This window comes from Anabrus simplex, chromosome X, assembly GCF_040414725.1.
Source record: "Anabrus simplex isolate iqAnaSimp1 chromosome X, ASM4041472v1, whole genome shotgun sequence".
NCBI classification, from domain to species: Eukaryota; Metazoa; Arthropoda; class Insecta; order Orthoptera; family Tettigoniidae; genus Anabrus; species Anabrus simplex.
Genome location: NC_090279.1, coordinates 139,249,995 through 139,274,191, shown reverse-complemented (window position 1 = coordinate 139,274,191; position 24,197 = coordinate 139,249,995). Strand labels below are relative to the sequence as shown.

The 24,197-nt window shown below is 42.4% G+C and overlaps 1 protein-coding gene across 1 annotated transcript in view; it reads right to left on the bottom strand.

Moving 5' to 3' along the window:
* Positions 1–963: 963 nt before the first annotated feature.
* Positions 964–24,197, bottom strand: part of LOC136886078 (uncharacterized) — a 36,900-nt gene continuing 13,666 nt past the window's right edge. The window contains exons 5-6 of the mRNA XM_068230920.1: positions 11,239–11,463; positions 964–1,109 (exon numbers count right to left, since the gene is read on the bottom strand). Coding sequence (XP_068087021.1) covers positions 964–1,109; positions 11,239–11,463 — 371 coding nt within the window. The remainder of the gene's footprint in view (positions 1,110–11,238; positions 11,464–24,197) is intronic.

The window sequence follows — 24,197 nt, the reverse complement described above, 5'->3', positions numbered from 1 at the left end:
TGAAAATTACGTGTCTAGTGACCTTGTTGTTTTAAAGGGAGGAAGAACATTATGTGTGTGATGCCCTTGTTGTTTTTAAGGGACGTAGATAATTGCATGTTTGATGACATTGTTGTATTTAAGGGATGGTAGAACTTTAGATGTCCCATGACCTTGTTGTTTCTAACAGAATCTAGAATATCACATGTCTGATGACCTTGTTGTTTTAAGGGAAGGTAGAACATTACATGTCTGATGGCCTTTTTGTTTTTAAGGGAAGGTAGAACATTACATGTCTGATGGCCTTTTTGTTTTTAAGGGAAGGTAGAACATTACATATCTGATGACCTTGCTGTTTCTGAGGGAAGGTAGAAAATTACATGTCTGGTGACCTTATTGTTTTTAAAGGAAGGTAGAACATTACATGTCTCATGACCTTGCTGTTTTTAAAGGAAGGTAGAACATTATTTATCTGGTGACCTTGATGTTTTTGAGGGAAGGTAGAATATTAGATATCCGATGACCTTGTTGTTTCTGAAGGAGGGTTGAACGTTAGATGTCTGGTGACCTTGTTGTTTTTAAAGGAAGGCAGAACATTATATGTCTGGTGACCTTGTTACTTTTGAGGGAATGTAGAACATTACATGTCTGATGACCTTGTTGTTTTTGAGGGAAGGTAAAACATTACATGTCTGATGACCTTGTTGTTTTTAAAGGAAGGCAGAACATTATATGTCTGGTGACCTTGTTACTTTTGAGGGAATGTAGAACATTACATGTCCGATGACCTTGATGTTTTAAATAAAGGTAGAATATTAGATGTCTGATTACCTTGTTGTTTTTAAGGGCACGTAGAACATACACGACTGATGACCTCGCTGTTCTGTAAAGTTTCCCTGTAGTTAGTGTTGAAACAGGAGAAAGAACGTCACGACTTATTTACAAGTATTTTTATTATATATCAACACTGTACATGAGATCTGTTCACAGCGGGATCTCGCAGATGAAGGACCAGGGTACTGCAGAACCGGTGTTCCTCAGCCGACCTGTCAAGTCAGCAACGGCGCACTTCCTACCAGCATGGTTATCCGGTTCATCAGGCTGCCACCAACTGCTGAGAGCAGGCTCACCTGAAACACAGGACACAAGTGTCGTACACTCGATCCATAACACTTTATCTTTCTTCAGATTATCCCAGTTATTTCCGAGGTCACTGCAGCCACCAACTGCTGAGTGCAGGCTCACCTGAAACACAGGACACAAGTGTCGTACACTCGATCCATAACACTTTATCTTTCTTCAGATTATCCCAGTAATTTCCGAGGTCACTGGAACACCCCAGGCTCATTTTGGTTTTCGCCTCAGATTTACGGCCAGCTGGACTTCCTGACAACACGCGCATTTCTGGATGAAAATATCAACCGAGTATAGAGCGGGATTCGAACCTCAGCCTTCAGGACCCCCAGTGGATTTGGGAGTTAGAAGAGCATCCACGTTATCCCCTGTTTGTCGTAAGAGGACACTAAAAGGTCAACCACTGGATCTCACTTGAGACCGTGGTTTGACGACCACGGTTCCTCTAGCTGAGCCTGGCATTTTCCCCACTAAATTCTTGTCAGGCTCCTCTCTCTTATCTTTCTTGTGCGACCTCTCTGGGTAAACACTTGTTCTAGTCCGACACCGACGGCCTTGGGAGTCTTTCATAATCACGACCGTCGTGGGGCTCCTCTATCTTTCCGGTACCTTCAATTTTTAGAAGTGCCGGACCGCTTGTGATTGGTGTTAATAGAGGATGGTCTCCCAGTGGTATTCCTATTAAAACAATATTCACTTATGTTCTACTTGACTGCACTGTTAAGCCACCAGTAATCTTATTCTAAAAATAATTTCTTTTGATGGCAACAACTTACCACGTGAGCGGTTCGTCAAACTGGTATTACATATTGCTATCATGAAGTCAACCAGGAATAAGATTGGAATATGTTCACAGATCCACGAATTGGAGCGATGTCAATTTTATCTACGCTTTTCACAGGCAGCTGAAGCACTTTGTGGAAATTTATAAAGAAGTCTTGGATGTTATCTCGTGCTCCAGTTTTCAATCCGATAACTCTGATGTTACGAAGCTGGTACTTCATGTCGATACGCCGTGTGCTGCCAGTTGTACTCTATTACGTGCATTCCCACATTCTGTTCCGCTCTTCTATATTGAATTGTATTCCCTATCGTTACGCACCGCGGTATTTCTATTCTGATTTGATGTACTTATTCTTACAATTCTATTAATAAATAGTCTGTCCCTTAAAAGACACAGTCATCGCTTTCGGTATATTTTCAACATTTTCAAGTTTCGTAATTCTTATCCGTGTGTTTTGAGGTTGCGACAACATTGTTGTTTTATTTTCCCGATAAGTACGACCCCGTGGGTAGGGACCATAGAATGCATCCATGGTATTCCCTGCCAATCGTAAGAGGATAACAAAATGCGCCCAAGGAGCTCTTCATTTTGGAGCGTGACTTAGTGACCGTGGGGACCTGGCATTACTTCCACATAATTTTGTCAGGCTCCTCACTTTCATCTATCCTTGGTTAACTCTCGTTCTTGTCCGACCACGGCGATATTACATTTTCGATACCTGAGGAGACTTTCATCTCCCCCTTCCCTTTCTTTAGCCGATACATTCATCTCTCGAAGTGTCAGACCTTTTCATTCTTTTGCTCCATTAGTGGATGGCAGCCCAATTTTAGTTCCTCATCAAATACAAATACCACCATACCACCACCCAATAACTGAAAATAGTAATGAGTAACAAATGCCGACATGAAATATTGACCGAGCTGCCCCAGAGACGATGAAGTCTTGTCGCTATAACGTACCACAGTGGTTCGAGTGATTGAATAGGCCAGAGAAGAAGATGAAGTACATGCTGATGCTCATCAAACCAAGATCAAATCCACTATGCCTGGAGCACTGTCGTCTGAAGAAGATGTGGCACTGCCTTTTTATACATCTGTTGACCTAAAATGTCCACTTAGAAAGAATCGCGCCGTGCTGTCAGAAACTCACAACATTATAAACGACTAGTGCTGTACGACAAGTAATTGGAAATAAGAATCACACATGTTAATGTAGTTATGAAACAAAAGACAGATAGTCGTTACCCCTGGAAGTACTGAACGCTGAAAGGCATAACAGTCTATAATGATAATGTATGTATGTATGTTAATAGTCTTTAATACATACTATGGAGATAACATGGTTCGCATAGTGCAAATGATCCATTCGCTGAGAGATAGTATTTAACACTTAACAGTTCGAGATCTTGTAATGTGTAACCGGTGCCAATGATTCCCGTTTCCTCGGTAACTTTGTGTAAGGCAACAGAAGTGCCGTTGTAGCTATGTACATCATCACACGAGGCAATCACTTCGCAGAAATGAGCGTCAGTCTATAACTGTGGAAACATTCTCATTATTTCAATGTCGCCCTGAATGACAAACAAAATAGTGATTTAATACATGAAAGATCTGGCCAAGGTATCCTCACAGCCACCGATCTCTAGCACTCGGCGTGCTGGTAGCACCTGGATATCGTAACGTGCCATGCTGTGTTCCACTGAGTAACATCAGAGATAAACATGACTCCTTCATGCGATGGTTTTCTAGGAGGTTCCTTCCCATCTATAATTTTTCTACTTTCATTGAGCACGCCCACTGACGAAACTATGCCCATCCCGATCTGTCACCCGTAGTGCACATTTTATAACAGACACAAACATATCTAAAGTCAATACAAACCAGTGAACCACCCAAAAGTCAGCCGAAGTGAAGCGATGAGAATCATAATTGCGATGAACGAAATACACAAAGGCACAGTGCAAATATCACCCCCAGTGGAGTGATAGTGTCAGACTGTACTTGTTGGTGGCTGCAGAGAATACAGTGATCCGAAACGTGCAAGTCGCAGACTCAAAGAGAAACGGAGATTGTAGTAGCTGCAATAAGGAAGCTGAAAAGAGAGCACAGTGAGATTCATAACAAATTCGAGCACTTTCTTTTATTATAACTGAGAAGAAACGGGAAGGAGATGGTTTCAAATATCACAAAAAATATGAAAATTCAAGCGCACCAGAAAGTAGAAACTGCTTCGGTAGTCGATGGTGTGAAGGTGAAGAGAGCAAGTACATATACATCGATTAGTTAACCTGAGGTCAAGTGAAGACACCGCGGTTCACGTCTAGACGTCATCTGTTCAGAAGAAAACATTTCCGGGATCACATCACAGAGACTATTAGAACAGCGAAGTTGGCTTTCGTCGTCTTACTATCGACGATGTCACTACTTGGTCTGAGGTTCAGGAGGTTCCGTAGTCGTTACCAGGGATATGGATGACATTGCCACACAACATTCATATGTCTTTGAAGTGTTAGCATCTCAATTTGTAAATTACTGTTCACGTTCGAGTAGAGAGAGACACCATTGAGTTCTTGGCGATTACGACGAAGTTAGGAACACTACGTATCTATTATACTTTCACGACGAGACATGCTGGCAATTTTAATTAATTAATTAATAAGAGCATACAAGTGCACATAGGGAAGTGTGGGTGTTTATTCTCTGGTATAATATAGTAGTGTTCTCTTGCGATTCTTGCAGCAGGAGAAGTAGTATTTGTCACACAAACTACACGAAGATTCCTTGTAGGGTTCATGGTATTTTGTATTCTTGATATTCTGTGGTGGTATCCACGTATCGCCAGGCTTGTCAGTGCAGAACGCACGTCGTGGTTTCCTTTTGTCCACCCTCTATCAATCATGGCTTGTCTCGTCGGCGGGTCAATAATTATTTTCTTGGCCGGTTAAGTGACATCTCAAGTCCTCATTGAAGGAGGTTCATACGCAAGCCTTAGGGCGCTTTTTTGCAATTCCGATGGCTCATTTTAGGAAGCGGACTTTTACTTTTTCTATTGTCTCTAGAAATTCCCAGATCAGTTCCAAGTCGTACGTGATAATTGGTACTATTTTAGCGCTGAACAGAGTCATAGCTCTTATCGCTCTTTCCCTGATGTGGATCCTGTATGACGTTCCTGGTGTCTCTAGAGTTAGTCCTAAGTATTTGTTCCTAGTACTATCTTGTCTTCGGTCGGTAACCTGCCCCTCTTCGAAAAACCATATGTATACTTTTTCCAGGTTTATGACGAATTTGTTGTTTTCAGCTCAAATGTTCAGTTTGTTTAAGGCTTCTTTAAGGTCATTTTCGGTCTGCGAACCTAGGACCATGTCATGAGGATACATATAGAGCGACACCGATTTCAGATTTTCAATGGATTTTCTGCGTCAGATGTGGGAATGTTAAACAGGAGGGGCTAACAGGGTCACCTGGAATTACTCAATTTGTTTGAAGGATTTCTTTTGATATACTTATCCCCTCGTTTATCGCTACATGTTTTGTGACTGGGGTTTTCCTATGAGTTTTACAATTGCCTTGTCTTCTGTCATGGAGTCCATACTGTTCCTGTCCAACATGTCGAATGCCTTTGTAAAGTCTGTGAAGACTGTAAAGTATTTGCCTTTGGGGAGTCTTAAGGCGCCCAGATGTCTTCTTGTAGACATTTTCTAGCCTGTGAAGGTGATCGTTTCCTTCTTAATCTGAACTGATACTCTTATATTTGATGGTCAGTGAAGTTCGTTTGTCCTTCTGATATTATACTCCAGAGCAATCCCTCGTTATGAGATTGGTTTGTCGGCTTGTCCTTTCCTGTATATCATGTCTTTATTCTAAATTTCCTCCAGTCCTCGGAGATTTTTCCGCTTTGTAGACATTTGCTGAACAAAAAGATCCATATATTTGTAAGGTGTTGTGCACTTCTTGAGACCGAGTGATCCCAATTCCGTTGGTCTGACGATATGACTACCTTATTTAAATCAATAATTTAAAAAGCTCAAGCACAAAACGCACCAAGGAGTTTCTCAGCGGACGTTTACGAACACTTGGTCTTTGTCCACTGTGAGATGCATTCGGTACTTCTCAAAATCTGGTTTCCGTTTTGTCCTCACAAGAAAGTTTTCAGCTCACACAATAGAGAACACCTCCCCCACATCAAGGAGGCCATCCGGCTGTAAAATTGTGTGGCCCCACCAGAGAGTAGAGATGACATCCTATGTGTGTCAGGAAGATGTGATGACCAAACAAGTGCTATTTTATCCCCACCGGAAATGTTTATCGTCTATGAGTGCAAACAGTAAGGACAAGGCCACACATTGTACCAATCAGAAATGAGAAAGTCTGCGACAAAACACGGGAATGCGTTTCTGCATTTGAGACTGAGATAAATCAGCATCTTGGAGGAATATAAAGTTCTGGCTATGATGTAAATGAGACCTGGTAATCTGGCAATCTAGAAGTTATAGCTTGCTGCTTGTGAGAACTCTTAAAGTCTGCGAGGGCTCCTCAAACATTTTCACGTGTCAAAGTAAAGACATTCCTGCTCTGGCTCAGCTCAGTAAAATCAATGACGCTGATAACGGTGATACGCGTATCCTTCTAGATAATTCACGGCGATATATATCGTGAAACAGAGACAGCAGTTACGTACGGTCGTCATCATTCAAAACCGTTCGTTATAATTATATAAAAATATTGTTTTCCAGATCATCTGAGCGAGTACCGAAAAGTACATTCTAGCCGTGAAAATGGAAATATGGATGTTCTAAGCAAGTTTCTGGGCCCTGCCTCACGAATTACTTCAAGTGATTCAGAGAAAATAAGGAAATGTTTAGTAAGAAATCGGTAAAACACAACGTCAACTATAAATAGAGATCGGGGTAACTGACAGCTGCTGGTGATTGGTAGTGTGTGTGAAAAAGAGAACAATAAAATATGACGACATGCCGTACATTTAAACAGGAAGCGACACATTCTTATTCACTCGGGCTGTTTGTCTACGAGCTTTACCTGTAATACTTATCGTCGCACATGTGGGTCCTCTTCTCGCCATGAGTGTGTTGGTGATCAAGAAACACCCTGTCCCTGCTAGTTGGTAGTAACATTTATCACTACGAGAACTCCATGACGAGGAATTTTTATTAAATAGGATGTGCATCACTAAATGCCATTCCTTCTTCTACGCGATGCAGGAGCATTCGCACCCATTTCCCAGGTGATCGACCGTCTCATGGTGAGAGATATTTCCAAGGCGTTTTTGACGGCTGCTTCGTTGTTGAACCTCTTTCGTGTCCAACCATGACCCCAGGGTACTGTTGTCGTGTGAGTGACTGCAGTCACGTCCTAGTACTTGAACTATGGGCAACGACTGAGGGGACGAGTAAATTGTACTGAGAGTCGGGAGTAGTATTGAGAATCTCGGACATATTCTGAGTCATGGCCCTCCTTGAGTCGGGAGTAGTATTGAGCATCTCGGACATATTCTGAGTCATGGCCCTCCTTGAGTCGGGAGTAGTATTGGGCACCTCGGACATATTCTGAGTCATGGCCCTCCTTGAGTCGGGAGTAGTATTGAGCATCTCGGACATATTCTGAGTCATGGTCCTCCTTGAGTCGGGAGTAGTATTGGGCACCTCGGACATATTCTGAGTCATGGCCCTCCTTGAGTAGGGAGTAGTATTGGGCACCTCGGACATATTCTGAGGCATGGCCCTCCTTGAGTCGGGAGTAGTATTGGGCACCTCGGACATATTCTGAGTCATGGCCCTCCTTGAGTCGGGAGTAGTATTGAGCATCTCGGACATATTCTGAGTCATGGTCCTCCCTGAGTCGGGAGTAGTATTGAGTATCTCGTACATATTCTGAGTCATGGTCCTCCTTGAGTCGGGAGTAGTATTGGGCACCTTGGATATATCCTGAGTCATGGTCCTCCTTGAGTCGAGAGTAGTATTGGGCACCTCGGACATATCCTGAGTCATGGTCCTCCTTTAGTCGGGAGTAGTATTGGGCCCCTCTGACATATTCTGAGTCATGGTCCTCCTTGAGTCGGGAGTAGTATTGGGCACCTTGGATATATCCTGAGTCATGGTCCTCCTTGAGTCGGGAGTAGTATTGAGTATCTCGTACATATCCTGAGTCATGATCCTCCTTGTGTCCGGAGTAGAATTGAGCACCTCGGACATATTCTGAGTCATGGTCCTCCTTGAGTCGGGAGTAGTATTGGCACCTTGGATATATCCTGAGTCATGGTCCTCCTTGAGTCGAGAGTAGTATTGGGCACCTCGGACATATTCTGAGTCATGGTCCTCCTTGAGTCGGGAGTAGTATTGAGTATCTCGTACATATTCTGTGTCATGGTCCTCCTTGAGCCGAGAGTAGTATTGGCACCTTGGATATATTCTGAGTCATGGCCCTCCTTGAGTCGGGAGTAGTATTGGCACCTTGGATATATTCTGAGTCATGGCCCTCCTTGAGTCGGGAGTAGTATTGGGCACCTCGGACATATTCTGTGTCATGGTCCTCCTTGAGTCGGGAGTAGTATTGGCACCTTGGATATATTCTGAGTCATGGCCCTCCTTGAGTCGGGAGTAGTATTGAGTATCTCGTACATATTCTGAGTCATGGCTCTCCTTGAGTCGGGAGTAGTATTGGGCCCCTCGGACATATTCTGTGTCATGGTCCTCCTTGAGCCGAGAGTAGTATTGGGCACCTCGGACATATTCTGAGTCATGGCCCTCATTGTGCTCAAGAGGCGAGGACTATACAATCAACCATAGGTCGCTAACCTGTCAGAGGAGAGACTCTAACTTGGACTATGTGCAAATAGATTAGCAGCCTGCTTCACATAATTTACCGAGCTGAGAATATTTTAAGCAAGCCGCCGGGAGTAAAGGATTTCCAATTAGTTTTGACAGTGCAGGATTCTTTGGAAGCAAAGAGGTGAAGGAAATGGTATTCGATATTAATCTATCGACCCACAGTAATGGGAAAATCATAACAATTAAAGTAGAAATGGGCGAGTTAGGAAGAGTTAGGAAATAATGATATTTCGGCAGGCGGTGATAATGAGGAAGGGATAGGAGGAAATCAAATGCTTTTAACAAGTGTTGAAAAGGGATGAGCAGTGTGTGGGGTACGGAGGGAAAAAGGAAAAAAATAATGTTTTGGATTAATGTGGTAAACTCATAGTACTTCCGAGCAAATAATGGTACAGGTGGAAGGAATATAAGAGGAAATATTCATCTTGACGCCGCGAACAACGAAGCTCACAGAGTAATAAGATGAGCCTGGAAAGTTAGTAAAGGTCCTTCTGATTTGACGAAAGCAGTAATTGCACCTATTTATAAGCAAGAGGACTGCTAGAACCATCAAGGTACTTCAACGACACTGATGATGGTGATTCATTCGTGCACCGGGCAAGGTATTCACTAGTATTTCATGAGGGAGAAACCAATAAATGTCTTATACTGAGTTGGATGAGCCCAGTGTGGTTTCAGACCTCAGAGGGGTTTTCATGGTCAGGTCTTCAGTATTCGTCACATAAGTAAAAAGTGCTATGATATGAATAGCAAGTTGTGTTTATGTTTCGTAGATCTAGAGAAGGCATATGACAGAGTAATTCAGGGAAGGATGTCAGCCACACTGAGAGAATACGGGATTAAGCCTAGATTATTGGGAGCAATAAAACTCACTTATGTTGACATTGAAAGTTGATGGTAGAACGAGTTCTTGATTCAAGGTACTTACAGGGGTGGGATATGGCTGCAATCTTCAATATTGTTGTTCATAGTTTACAAGGATCATCTACTGGAAGGTATAAAGCGCCAGGGATGCTGAAATGTCGTAAGCATTTTGGTGTTAATGGCAGACAGAGCTGAAAGCCTGCAGTCTTATTTCTTGGAATTTGAAATAGGTGCAGTGAGTACGACATCAGTATTGGCATTACCAAGAATAAAGGGGCTCCCTGGCGGAGGCGGTAAAGGCGTACTCGGTTCGCCCGGAAGGACGTGGGTTCGAATCCCCGTCAGAAAGTCGTAAAATTTCCACTTCGTGACGTGCATATGGCCCTGCGGTTCATTTATCCTAAATCAAAAATGAGTACCAGGTTAATTCTTGGGGGAAAGGCGGCCGGTCGTAGAGCTAACAACTCTACGCCATCAAGTGCCGAGGTTACGAATAGTGGAAGCCTTTACCTTCCACCACTCCCAGGGTCTTCATGGCCTGTACGGAGATGTCTTTGGTTTTTTTTTTATTACCAAGAATAAAGTCATGTCAGTGGAGAAGAAAGTTTCGAGAACTGAATGTCAGGTCGGAGATACAAAACTGGAACTTCTCCCAGGAAGCAAGGTGCAGCAAAATTAATGCAGTGAGCTCTGGGATGAAACAGCCTGTTTTCAGGAAAACTTCGCTGTGTGGGAGTGCAAGCTCGGAGGACTCGGGATATCTCGTCCATACGCTAGTTGTAATCTACATTGAAATAACGAGAATGAAGTCTAGAAACACCGGGTGGGAACAATGACAGAAAGGTACCCAGAATGAGAAGATAAATTTTAAGTGATATATAAGTTCGATGGATGAAGGGGTACTCCGGTGTTGGGGTCGCGTGAGGTGAATGGAGGATGATGGGTTACCTGCGAGAATAACGGAGTCAGCCATCGAGGGTAAGAGCAGCAGAGGAGACCAGGACTCAGTTTCTAATTATTTAAAGACAAGAGGTGTGGAACTAAACAAGGCACAACATTCTATAATGATGATGTCCCTACCACGACCCCAGTGTGTCCTACTCTCTATTTGACGTCCGTGATAAACCTGCACGTCTTGGTGCGGCACATAGCCTACTCCTGTCAAAGAACACCGAGAGGTCTGCTCAAGGATTAACGTCCCCATCCGACAGATGAATGTCCTCATACCCTCACTTTGCGACTCTTTCCCTTCATTTAGACATAACTAATATTATTCACTTTATGTTCCAGTAACTACATTCGTATGGTTCGGGAGACGCCAACGTGCCGGAATTTTATCCATCAGGGTTTATTTTATGTGCCAGTAAATCTACGGACATGAGACTGACATACCACCTGACTGAGCGTGAATCGAACCTGCCAATGTGGTCTCAGAAGGCCAGCGCTCTACCGCCTGAGATTCTATGGGTAAGACTTATTCATTGCTCCCCTGATTATAGGCAATACGGTGTGGTCATCAGCCAGTAACATCGCTAACTACAGCTAAATGTCGGCTTCTGTTGTTTAATATGACAAATGTCTTCTGTCCGACATTCGGTAATTCATGAGGAGAAGAGAGCTAGAGAGAACTCACCTTTCACAGACACCCAACGATCTTCACCTTCGGGCTTGTAAACTCCCATCCAGGGGCTCCGGCTCACTTGCTCTTCCATTGGAGGGAACACCTCTCTTCTCTCCCGTTCACTTTCCGACACCATCAGATCACCTCCGTCTCTCTTGCACTGCTCCCTGGCGTCACTCCAGATCTTCAATTCACTGTACGTCTTATAACAGTTGAAAGCTTCAAACAGTTGGTAGCCTGTGGGCAGATAGAACATCACATTAAACAATTAGTTCGCACGTTTATATTTTAGACCATCCTACGAGTGGAAATGACGATCCTTCATTACTTGTCGTACTCTTCGATGCATGACATGGGCAGGAGACACCGTAGCGTACAGAAGAGGAGTTAATGAGATGAAGTGAAGTACGTGAGGTACGATAGCGGAAAAGGAGAGGGTGAAACGCGGTGCCGACATGCAGCCTACTTCGGTCATAAAACAGCAAGCGATTTGCTCAAGGCTCAACATCGCCATCCGTCATAAATGCGACATATGCCCTCAGTCTAAATGAGCAATGTGGTGGGGTTTGTAATGAATCCAGGCTTCTGTACGCAATCTACCAGCACCTCTCCCACCCGGCTGGCCAACATTGTGATGGTGAAACTTGTTTCGACCAACGGGACGCCTTAAGCATCTTGCCCAGCAGGCGGACCAGTGCTTCTATCTACGTGATAAACTGATTTGTGCAGCTCATTTCCGGAGCTGGATCGTTCGGAGTATTTTCGAGATGATTTAGCTGTCTTGGAAACAGCCAGCTCTCTTCGTATTCCGGAGATGTGAAAAATTAATAATCAAGAACATCACCGTCGTATTTCCTGTACATGGTCATGGATACTTAAATATGTGTGGCGCATCTGAAAGTACACACAGGGAACAAACATGAAGCCAGAGCATGATATACCAACTGATCTTCTTTTTTCTGAGGTAAATGCTTCCTAATAAGAAAACCTTCACTTGTAATGATTCAGAGTGAAACATATTTCCTTCTTTAAGCTTTAGCTCGTGTAATATCAACGTCCATGCTCCTTCTTCCACTCAAACTTTGCACTATGGCAGCAGTAGCACGATCATTTAAGGCCCTTCACTCAAATGTGCTTCGGTAGGCAAAGAGGCGGTAAGTCGTGATGATTAAGCGGTGCCGAAAACCACTGGGTGATTTTGTTTTAAAAGAAGGGAATCCAAGGCAATGCATCCCTTTCTTAACTTTCAGTTGATATTTCTTTAACATTGTATAGAATATAATTATTTCCTATTCTTGTTGTTTTATGTTCAGATTCGGAATTTTTATAGACACATCAGTCCGCGTGGAATGTCCCTTCCCTTGAGAGTTACGTTTCCTAACTGTCCTCCGGAGAAATTTCATCGATATCCGTAAATTACTTTACTTTTATCAAGAAGTAATGCTACAAATTGGTATCACAGATACAAACAAATTATGAGTCGGATGTGTGTCTTTTCCTCGGTCAGCCTTCTCCCACTGCTCTAAATGGCTACCTGAAGATGATCGGTTATGTGTACGAAACATGCGGCACTGTCTTCAAGCGCAGTAAGACATAACGCAAGACGGACTATGTATTAATGACTTCCTCTTGAATTTAGTTGCATTTCCCCTGTTTTGTTGCCACCTCCATTTGCTCACTATTAATAACTCTGGAGCCGCCTAAATCTACATTAATCACTCATTAGAGGGGGCTTTTCTCCAACTACAAAGTTTCTACTATGTACAGTATTTCCAATAGTTGCGAGCAATAGAACCACTAGAATGTGGTCCACATTGGATTTCTTAAAAGTGAACGACGTATTACTAACTTCATCATTTGTACAACTTTTGGTTAAATTACACGAGACATTATTTTACAATATTTTAAAAGTTAAATCTCAGCGGTTGGCAACACTGCATTTATGAGTATTTCTACCTCATTACACCTTGATTAGTCACAAAATGCAGCTATTTTGTGTTGGCCTGCGAGACCCATGTTATACATTAGTGTAGAATAAACGAGCACTTACACAAAACAGGAGCACACATGACAGTCAGTAAAACTGAGAGAACATCAGCACTGATCAACGGCATCCGCACTTGGGAAGAACCGTCGTTCTCAGACCGAATTATAATAATACTGTGAAAGAAAACAAAGGCCAGGTCATGAGTAGTATAATGCAGGGATTCTGGCGCCTCCTCCGCCGCACGCCTCCGCCCGCGGGAAATTTGAATTTTGGCGGGAAATTTGAATTTTGGCGCGAGATTTGAATTTGTAAACAAAGCCACGTGCTTTTTGACAGCTGTCATCGACAACAACGCAACGCTAACCTCACTGCTGCCATCTTGACGGGCCTAAACCTCACTAGTGCCAACTAAACCTAACTAGCATGAGGTAAACAAAGCCACGTGGTTTTTGACAGCCACGTGCTTTTTGACAGACAACAACGCAACGCTAACCTCAGTACTGCCATCTTGACGGGCCTAAACCTCAGTAGTACCAACTTAACCTAACTAGCATGAGGTAAACAAAGCCACGTGCTTTTTGACAGCCACGTGCTTTTCGACAGATTTGTAAACAAAGCCACGTGCTTTTTGACAGACAACAACGCATCGCTAACCTCAGTACTGCCATCTTGACGGACCTAAACCTTAGTGGTACCAACTTAACCTCACTAGCGCGAGGTAAACAAAGCCACGTGCTTTTTGACAGCCACGTGCTGTTTTGACAGCTGTCATCCGCCTTCCTTGAGCACTGTGCTGCCCTCTTTCGTCACCTGTCATCGGCAGTGCTGCCATCTTGACGGACCTAAACCTTAGTGGTACCAACTTAACCTCACTAGCGCGAGATAAACAAAGCCACGTGTTTTTTGACAGCTGTCATCCGCCATCTTTGAGCACAGTGCTGCCCTCTTTAGCTACTTACCTTTGAAATGTGGTGGCGGATAATTTGAAAAATGCTTTTTTGTCAGCAGCCATCTTTGTGCACCGTGCTGCCCTCTTTAGCTAGATACCTGTGGTGGTAGGCAATTCCACGTGACAGCAGCCATCTTTAATCAAGAGAGCGCCGTGCTGCCCTCTATGTGGTGGTGGTAAATTGAAAAATTCCACGTGCTCTTGTTTGGAAACAAACTCACGTGCTTTTTTTTGACAGCTGTCATCTGCCATCTTTAATCAACAGAGCACAGTGCTGCACTCTTTAGCTAGATACCTTTGAAATGTGGTGGCGGCAATTTGAAAAATTCTATGTGCTCTTGTTGGGAAACAAAGCCACGTGCAGCTGTCATCGGCCATCTTTAATCAATAGAGCACCGTGCTGCCCTCATGCGGGGCAATTTCGTCAGCTGTCATCCGCCATCTTTAATCCAGAGAGAACAGTGCTGCACTCTATGTGGTGGCGGCAATTTGAAAAATTCTATGTGCTCTTGTTGGGAAACAAAGCCACGTGCAGCTGTCATTCGCCATCTTTAATCAATAGAGCGCTGTGCTGCGGGCAATTTCGTCGGCTGTTATCCGCCATCTTTAATCCAGAGAGAACAGTGCTGCACTCTATGTGGTGGCGGTAAATTCCACGTGCTTTACAAACCTATGCGCTTTTCTGTCAGCTGTCATCCGCCATCTTTGAGAACAGTGCTGCACTCTATGTGGCGGCAGCAAATTCCACGTGCTCTACAAAGCCACATGCTCTTTTGACAGCTGTCACCCGCCATCTTTAACTAACAGAGCACTATGCTGCGGGCAATTTCGTTAGCTGTCATCCGACATCTTTAATGAACAGAGCACCGTGCTGCCCTCATGCGGGGGCAATTTCGTTAGCCGTCATCCACCATCTTTAATGAACAGAGCACCGTGCTGCCCTCATGCGAGGCAATTTCGTTAGCTGTCATCCGCCATCTTTTAATGAACAGAGCACCATGCTGCTCTCTGTAGTAGCGGGTAATTTGAAAAGTTCTGTTAGCTGTCATCCGCCATCTTTAATCACCGTGCTGCCCCGGTGACGGCAAATTCCACGTGCTCTTGTTTGGAAACAAAGCTTTTAATCCAGAGAGAACAGTGCTGCCCCGGTGGCGGTAAATTCTACGTGCTTTACAAAGCTATGTGCTTTTTTGACAAAAAAAAAATTCTGCTCTCGAGATACTTACCGAACTATACTTAAGAAACTGCTCATCACCTTCTTTCTTCTATGAGTAATAAACAAAAACTCTATCCTGCAAATAAGGAGCGGGAGGAAGGTGATACCTAACCTAAAATAAAAGAATATGCCAATTCTACATTATTTATTTACATCTTGTATGTACAAGTTTTATCTCGAATCATTTTACCCTAGCGTACTTCTCGATGCAATTCTTGAATGTACAAGTTTAGACTTGCCGTACCAGCGTTCCTCTCCCGAATTGTGATGTAAGACAGCGTAACGTAAGTACACACACCTCTAGCATAATGTTTATGTAAAGTAGTACCTATCAATACTACTATGCCCCCAGGCTAGCGTGTTGGTAGAATTTGGAATGACAAACCGTTTACAATCATCGCTATTAAGGGCTACCTTACTAATTAAATGAGTGTACAACTGGTGCTTCTTGCTTCTAATGACAGACATTTGCTTATGCAAAACAGGTGGATTACTTTTAATGCAATAGTTATAGTTTTCAAAACTTAGCTGATTCTGTTCGACATACTTTTTAACCCCCTTCAATCTCTTTATTTGTAATTCATTTAAGAGTTTTATGCAATATGACTTGGATTTAGTACCTACAAATGAATCGATAATATTCCCAGCACATTCATCTTTCATTTTACCTAGAACCTTTTTGTTCACTAGCGGTAGATGATATTGATTATCTGCAGGATAGTTACTCGTATCAAACCTACCCAAGTCCGGCTTTATATCATTGTAATAGTCATCAGTTTTGATTTGATAAATAAACGAATCGGTATCTGTGTAGAGCAATTGCGCATTATGCGCGTACTTCTTCATCATATAATCGTAATGGAATTCATACATGAGTGTTTTAGCCAATTCAAGTACTGCAAAGACGACGTAGGTAGGTTTGTCATACTTAACCTTGACACGATTCATCTGTATAATAACTAAATTCTCATGTATGATGGTGCAGCTGTGGAAATTTGGTTTACTCATTAAATAGTTAGCACCATACCTTTTCTTAATATTATCCCAGTTTGTAATCAATTTTACATCAACGCGTTTGTCAACATTCTCCATAGTCTTACCAAACACACTGTTATTCATGAGCTTGTAGAAATCTTTTTCAAACTCGTTAACCGCATTCGTTCTTAAATTATTGTTCAGATCGATATATGGCTTTAGCCACGGTGACTGATTAAATTCTAGTACGCGATGAATTTTGGATAACTTCAAACCATGCTGCAAACACTGTTTTAAATTTCGGTAATGAATGATATACTTAGATTTATCGCACAAATTAGCAATGAGCATTTTCGTAGTTGATGCAATGTACGGGGGCTTCATATTTTCAGGGCAGAACGGTAGGTCATTATGAGAAGTGTGTAACTCTTTAGGATACTGTAAGTCAACTTCGAGGAAATAACCTTTATCAGCTTCATCGCCTAGGGCGTGTAGCTGTAAAGCATCAATTTCGCACTGCGTCAGCCAGCGGAAACCACTCACCGGTAGATGCTGACTCATCGCCCACCCATACCGATTATTAGCATCGAGGTAAACGATATACTGAGATTCCTGACTGGAATCGAAACTCGGCATGTACTTATTATTAGCCCTCGAATATCGCCCGCTGCACTGACTCAGACCGCCTCGAATGGATGCTTTTATAAAGTGCACCATATCGATATCGGTCAGCAGTTCCAAATTCACACGCGTGTATTTTAACATCGCGTCCCAACTTAACCCAGGTGCAGTAAAATACTGACATGGGTCAAGGCTGTAGGTGTTCATGCAAACACAGCGAAAATTTTCAAAAACATCAGCTAACAAAAGTACATCTGTCTTTAAATATAAATCGGAGTATTCACCCAGCGTTTGAATGTGGAACTGCTCCCAGATATGTTGTCATGTAAATAGTCATCATCACTAATATCAGCTGAATTCAGCGAGCTGTAAAAGGATTGTTTCGATGGTAGGGCACGTTCTTCGAGGCGGTCTAAGCAGTCGAGATATTCGTAACAAAAAACACCCTTACGCCGAAGTAAATTAAACTGCGCTTCTTCGGGGAAAACGCGTCGAATTTCCGTAAATTGTTCAGGCTGTAAATGACTAGAAAGTTTTTCGAGGCTACTCGCCATAAAGCGAAACGAGTCAAGGAATCTCAGTTTTATAGAATGCTCAGCATCTACTTTTACAGACTTTGCAAACGCAATGTACCGCTCTTTATTCTGAGGGATTATATCTACTTTTTCATCTGAAGCTCTAAATTGTGAAATGATGAAATGAGAGTCGTAACCAGATAAGTTATGAAAAATTACAGGGATAAATTTAGGAACTCTATACTTAAGATTACAGCTATAATGAGCGGCACATCTGTAGAAACCAGTTAAATGATCATGATCAAAAACTTTAGGGTCATTTTCGGAAAATTCCCCATCACAAATGCTACACTTTGTAGCACGTTCATGATCATTTAACTGAATATCGGTGAGTGGCTTCATAGGAATATTACTATTCAGAATACGGCCGAGACGAACTGCATCACTTTCAAGTCTTTCTAAAAATACTTTAGCAGCATCATGTCCTCGATACAGCTCTAACTTGTTAAGCGTACTATCGTAACTACACTTGATGTAATACGCGAAGCTATACGGGACATGCATGTGCGTAGTATTAGTGAAAGAGTTGTCAGGATTAGGTGAGCATGTGTTGCATGGCGTGAGGATGGCTTCAAAGTCTGCATAAATCACGAACGGTACCCACATCTGCTTGTGAAAATTTGTAAATTTTAAAACATTATTGCCTGTAGTAGGTATCTCCGTACGTACATGATTGCAGTCATTCTTGGAATGCTTCGTTAACTGATCTTCAGTTCTAAAATACTGCAAGCATCCATCACATAGCCACTTTTTACACCTTTCTTTGGATAACTGACTGCCAACAAGTCTACTCAGATTTTTAATCCAGCAAAAGTGGCTATTCACACTGTTTTCAATATAGAGTAAATTAACGTGAGTACTCTTCTTATGACATGTATAATACAGAGGACCTACTACAGACTTTTTCTCTACACCATACACATTAATACTAATGTTATTTAGTTCCTCAAAGCGCTTAATATCCTTTATCTGCACAGGAAATTCTATACTATCGAAATTTAGCTGCGTTGAATAGTGTGGATACGATGATGTTCTATTCGGTACATTCCGTTTCACAGGATTTAAAGCTGACATCACCGCCCATGCAAAACATGCTTCGTCATTGTTTTGGATGCTTACAACAGCTTTTCTTTGCTGAATCCATGTCGGCAGCTCGATGTGCGAAGATCCACGCATAGGATTGTACTTATTGATGTTAACTTCTAGATACATTATCTCAACTAAAGCCCACCCTGATTCCTTTTCCTGAAATTCCTCGCTCTTAGTTGAAATAATGTTAGAGACATCCCTAAGTACATCGCCAAAATTAGTCGACTGACTTATGATAAAATTCTTCGTATTAAATGATTTAATGTCCGTTATTTCGGATTCATCCGTGCTTTTAATGTACAAGGCGAAAAGTTCAAAATTAAATTTAAATAAACTATGATTGGACAAAGATTTAGCAAGAAGCTGTTGTACATCCGGTTGAACGCAATTTAAAAAGTTTGAAGTGCTCTGAAACTTTTGACTGGTGCGAATTCGGTAACTAGCAATCCTACTTTTAAATGCTGTATTAATTTCCTCGATGTTTGCGTTACTACCACTTCTACAGGCATTATTTTTATGTGCATTACTCCGTAAGTGCCCCTGAAAATGCGAAGATGGTACATCAGTGTTACAGTGCTCGCAGTGAATAGTTTGAAGTTCATGATTTTTTCTAGGTTTTTTACTACTAGTACTTTCTACAGCTACATCAGTAGCTGCACGCTTTTTCCCTACTACTACCTGAGGGCAAGTAGATATTTGATGTTCCTCTGCTAGGTGATCCTCATATCGCTCTACGTTAGCGAAATACACACTACAAACTTTACATAAAGCAGATGTTATGCTAGGGTGTTTTGATTTCATATGGCGCATGAAGTTATCACGCCTTGCAAACGTTACATTACATTCTTCGCAGCAGGGGGACATCTGTTCATGATTTTTTCTAGGTTTTTTACTACTAGTACTTTCTACAGCTACATCAGTAGCTGCACGCTTTTTCCCTACTACTACCTGAGGGCGAGTAGATATTTGATGTTCCTTTGCTAAGTGATCCTCATATCGCTCTACGTTAGCGAAATACACACTACAAACTTTACATAAAGCAGATGTTATGCTAGGGTGTTTTGATTTCATATGGCGCATGAAGTTATCACGCCTTGCAAACGTTACATTACATTCCTCGCAGCAGGGGAACATCTGAAAAGAGAACGACCGATAGAGATTAGGTGAAAGTTACGGAAGAAACCAAGTTTCAGCGTATAGAGGTTGGACATGGCTGTGAGTTAGGCCTATAGCATGAGGATTGAAGAGAACAACTAAAGTTACGATGTTCGGAAGAAACCAAGTTTCAGCCTGTTGAGACTAGACATGGCTATGTATACGTGTTTGAAATTATACCACGTCTATAGTATGAGGATTGAAGAGAGACTAAAGTTATGATGTTTTAGAAGAAACCAAGTTTCAACCCGTTGAGGATAGACATAGCTATGTGTACGTGTTTGAAATTATACCACGTCTATAGCGTGAGGATTAAAGAGAACAACTATTTATCAATACTCTAAAGTTACGGAAGAAACCAAGTTTCAGCCTGTTGAGGTCAGACATAGCCATGTGTGCGTGTTTGAAATTATACCCCCGTCTATAGTATGCGGGTTGAAGAGAACAACTATTTATGATTAGCTTAAAGTTACAATGTTTTAGAAGAAACCAAGTTTCAGCCTGTTGAGGTCAGACATAGCTATGTGTGCGTGTTTGAAATTATACCTCATCTATAGCGTGAGGATTAAAGAGAACAACTATTTATCAATAGACTAAAGTTACAATGTTTTAGAAGAAACCAAGTTTCAGCCTGTTGAGGGCAGACATAGCCATGTGTGCCTGTTTGAAATTATACCCCGTCTATAGCGTGAGGATTAAAGAGAACAACTATTTTTCAATACTCTAAAGTTACGGAAGAAACCAAGTTTCAGCCTGTTGAGGTCAGACATAGCTATGTGTACGTGTTTGAAATTATACCACGTCTATAGCATGAGGATTGAAGAGAACAACTATTTATGATTAGCTTAAAGTTACGATGTTTTAGAAGAAACCAAGTTTCAGCCTGTTGAGGGCGGACATAGCTATGTGTACGTGTTTGAAATTATACCACGTCTATAGCATGATGATTGAAGAGAACAACTATTTATCAATAGACTAAAGTTACGATGTTCGGAAGAAACCAACTTTCAACCCGTTGAGGTCAGACATAGCTATGTGTGCGTGTTTGAAATTATACCACGTCTATAGTATGCGGGTTGAAGAGAACAACTATTTATGATTAGCTTAAAGTTACAATGTTTTAGAAGAAACCAAGTTTCAACCCGTTGAGGTCAGACATAGCCATGTGTGCCTGTTTGAAATTATACCCCGTCTATAGCGTGAGGATTAAAGAGAACAACTATTTATCAATACTCTAAAGTTACAGTGTTTTAGAAGAAACCAATTTTCAGCCTGTTGAGGGCAGACATAGCTATGTGTGCGTGTTTGAAATTATACCACGTCTATAGTATGCGGGTTGAAGAGAACAACTGTTTATGAATAGCTTAAAGTTACGATGTTTTAGAAGAAACCAAGTTTCAGCCTGTTGAGGGCGGACATAGCTATGTACGTACCTCGCGTGAGGATTAAAGAGAACAACTATTTATCAATAGACTAAAGTTACGATGTTTTAGAAGAAACCAAGTTTCAACGAATAGAGGTCAGACATACCTTAAAATCTTCGCGCTGCAAACTGTTACTCGGATGTATAAAATGAGTGCGTTCAAGCCTGAAACTCGAATGATAATATTCTGGTCGTACCTAAAAAAAAAGAAGAAACATATATGAATGTAGTGTAGGGTGCATCATCTAACCTAATTATCTTTACAAATCAAAGTTCGAAAACATACCTTTTAAAAAAGTGCACGTGCTGCAGACTGTTACTGGGATGAATAAAATTGCGTACTTTCGAACGGTACCTAAAAAAAAGAATAAACATATATGAATGTAGATATCTAGCGTAGAAGTTGCTTTGCAAATAAAAAAGTAACTAACAGTTCTACCTTACCTTAAGATAAAGGCTGAAGAATAATATTCACAGCAGACGGGAGATGTGTGTGTACGTAATAAACGCATACAGAGAACTGTGAGCACTTCGCGCAGACTGCAGCGGCTAAATATTCTGCTTGTTACCAACCGGATGTGAAAAAATCGCTGACAAACTGCGGGTACAGTCGGAACGAATGCAACAAGAGCTCCTACCTGCAGGCTGACGTATTCGAACCTCCTGTTGATGCCGAGGTGTCAGAATTTAAGAGTTCGAGCCTTGGAAAGTTAGCATGTGATCCTCGACTTCTCGAGGGTACATACGCGGTATTCCTTACCTGTAGGTATTGAGCTAAAGCTAGATCATGTAACGACGATCGCGCAGGCCCCTCGCCTAGCATTTACGGCTTCTAGTTCGAACCCGCTATCTACCGAAGTAGCGAGAATGATTGGAGAGTGTTGAGGGTGATTCATTCGTCGGATGGAGGCGTTAAGCTATGTGCAGGCTTCTTCTAGTCGGGGTACGCGATTCAAATCCTGGCAACTTATACCGTCGGGAAGGGCATCCGGCTAGATCATGCAATGACGATCGCGCAGGTCCCTCGCCTAACATTTACGGCTTCCAGTTCGAACCCGCTATCTTCCGAAGTAGCGAGAATGATTGAAGAGTGTTTGAGGGTGATTCGTTTGTCAGATGGAGGTGTTAAGCTGGCTTCTTCGGTAGGAGTAGGCTATGTCGGGATATCGATTTAAAATCCTAGTCAGGAGGGGCAACCGGTCGTATAAAACTATGGTGTGAGGCGGGGTGTGTGTAAAAGCTAGCAATAAGTAAGGGCTGTTGATGGGGACGTTAAACCTTGTGCAGCCTCCTTCGAAAATGATTTTTTGAGTACAAGACTTGACGGTGATTCATTTGTCGGATGGAGGCAATAAGCCTTGTGCAGGCTTCTTCAGTGGGGGTAGGCTATGTGTCGGTACCGGGATATGTAGTTATAAAACCGCTACAACAAATTTATCGCGTATACTGCGATTTAAAATCCTAGTCAGGAAGGGCAGCCGGTCGTATAAAACTATGGTGTGAGGCGGGGTGTGCGAAAAAAAGCCAGCATTAAGTAAGGGCTGTTTATAGGAGGCGTTAAACCATGTGCAGGCTCCTTCACCAGGAGAAGCATACATGCCGGTACCGTGCTGGTTCTTTCGATAGGAGTAGGCACTGTGTGTGTTTTAACCTCTCCGTACAATCATGATATTTTACGTTAGGAACTTACATAGGCTAAATGCTACACATTCCGTGGCAGAGCCGGGAATCGAACTCGGACCTCCGAGGGTAGCAGCTAACTACTGCACTACAGAGGAGGACTATTTCAGAATATTTTACAACCTTAATTGGTACTGTGTTTTAAGAGCTTACATGGGACTCAGCTAAGAAGACGTTCGCGAGTTACAAGCCGCTTATCAGCATGTAGTGTCCTCGTTCAAGGTCGAGCCGGAAGATACGTGTACAATTTCAGCTAACACATGCATTCCACACAACTCGCTCAGAATGACTGTGCCGATACTTCTAGGACTGTGGAACAAACCTATAGCCTACAGTATGCATGCCTCTCACCCAGTAGTCTCGGGTTCGATTCTCTTAGAAATAAAAATGTGTTTAAGTCGCATGAATTTGTTGAGTTGTCCTTCCTGATGCAAAACTAGCAGTATCTAACCTCATACACTATAGTTTTCAACCGGTTACCCTTCCTGACAACTCGGATTAAGAATCTGTTTTACAACGTCTAACACGGGGAATCGGGGATTTACAGCTAGATGCACTTCTTAGATTTTAAATCACGAACTATTGTTTTACGGCCGGATGCCCTTCCTGACGCAAAACTAAGATTTTTAAATCACAAGAATTTGTTTTAAGACTAGTCGCCCTTCCTGATGCAAAACTGGCAGTATCTAGCCTCTCACGTCATACACTATTGTTTCGACCGGTTGCCCTTCCTGACAACTCGGATTAAGAATCTGTTTTACAACTTCTAACACGAGAATCGGGGATTTACAGCTTAAAGATGGCAGATGACAGCTGTCAGAAAAGCATATAGGTTTGTAAAGCACGTAGAATTTACCGCTACCACATAGAGGGCAGCACGGTGATTAAAGATGGTGGATGACAGCTGTCAAAAAAAGCACATGGCTTTGTTTCCAAACAAGAGCACGTGGAATTTGCCGTCACCGGGGCAGCACGGTGATTAAAGATGGCGGATGACAGCTAACAGAACTTTTCAAATTACCCGCTACTACAGAGAGCAGCATGGTGCTCTGTTCATTAAAAGATGGCGGATGACAGCTAACGAAATTGCCTCGCATGAGGGCAGCACGGTGCTCTGTTCATTAAAGATGGTGGATGACGGCTAACGAAATTGCCCCCGCATGAGGGCAGCACGGTGCTCTGTTCATTAAAGATGTCGGATGACAGCTAACGAAATTGCCCGCAGCATAGTGCTCTGTTAGTTAAAGATGGCGGGTGACAGCTGTCAAAAGAGCATGTGGCTTTGTAGAGCACGTGGAATT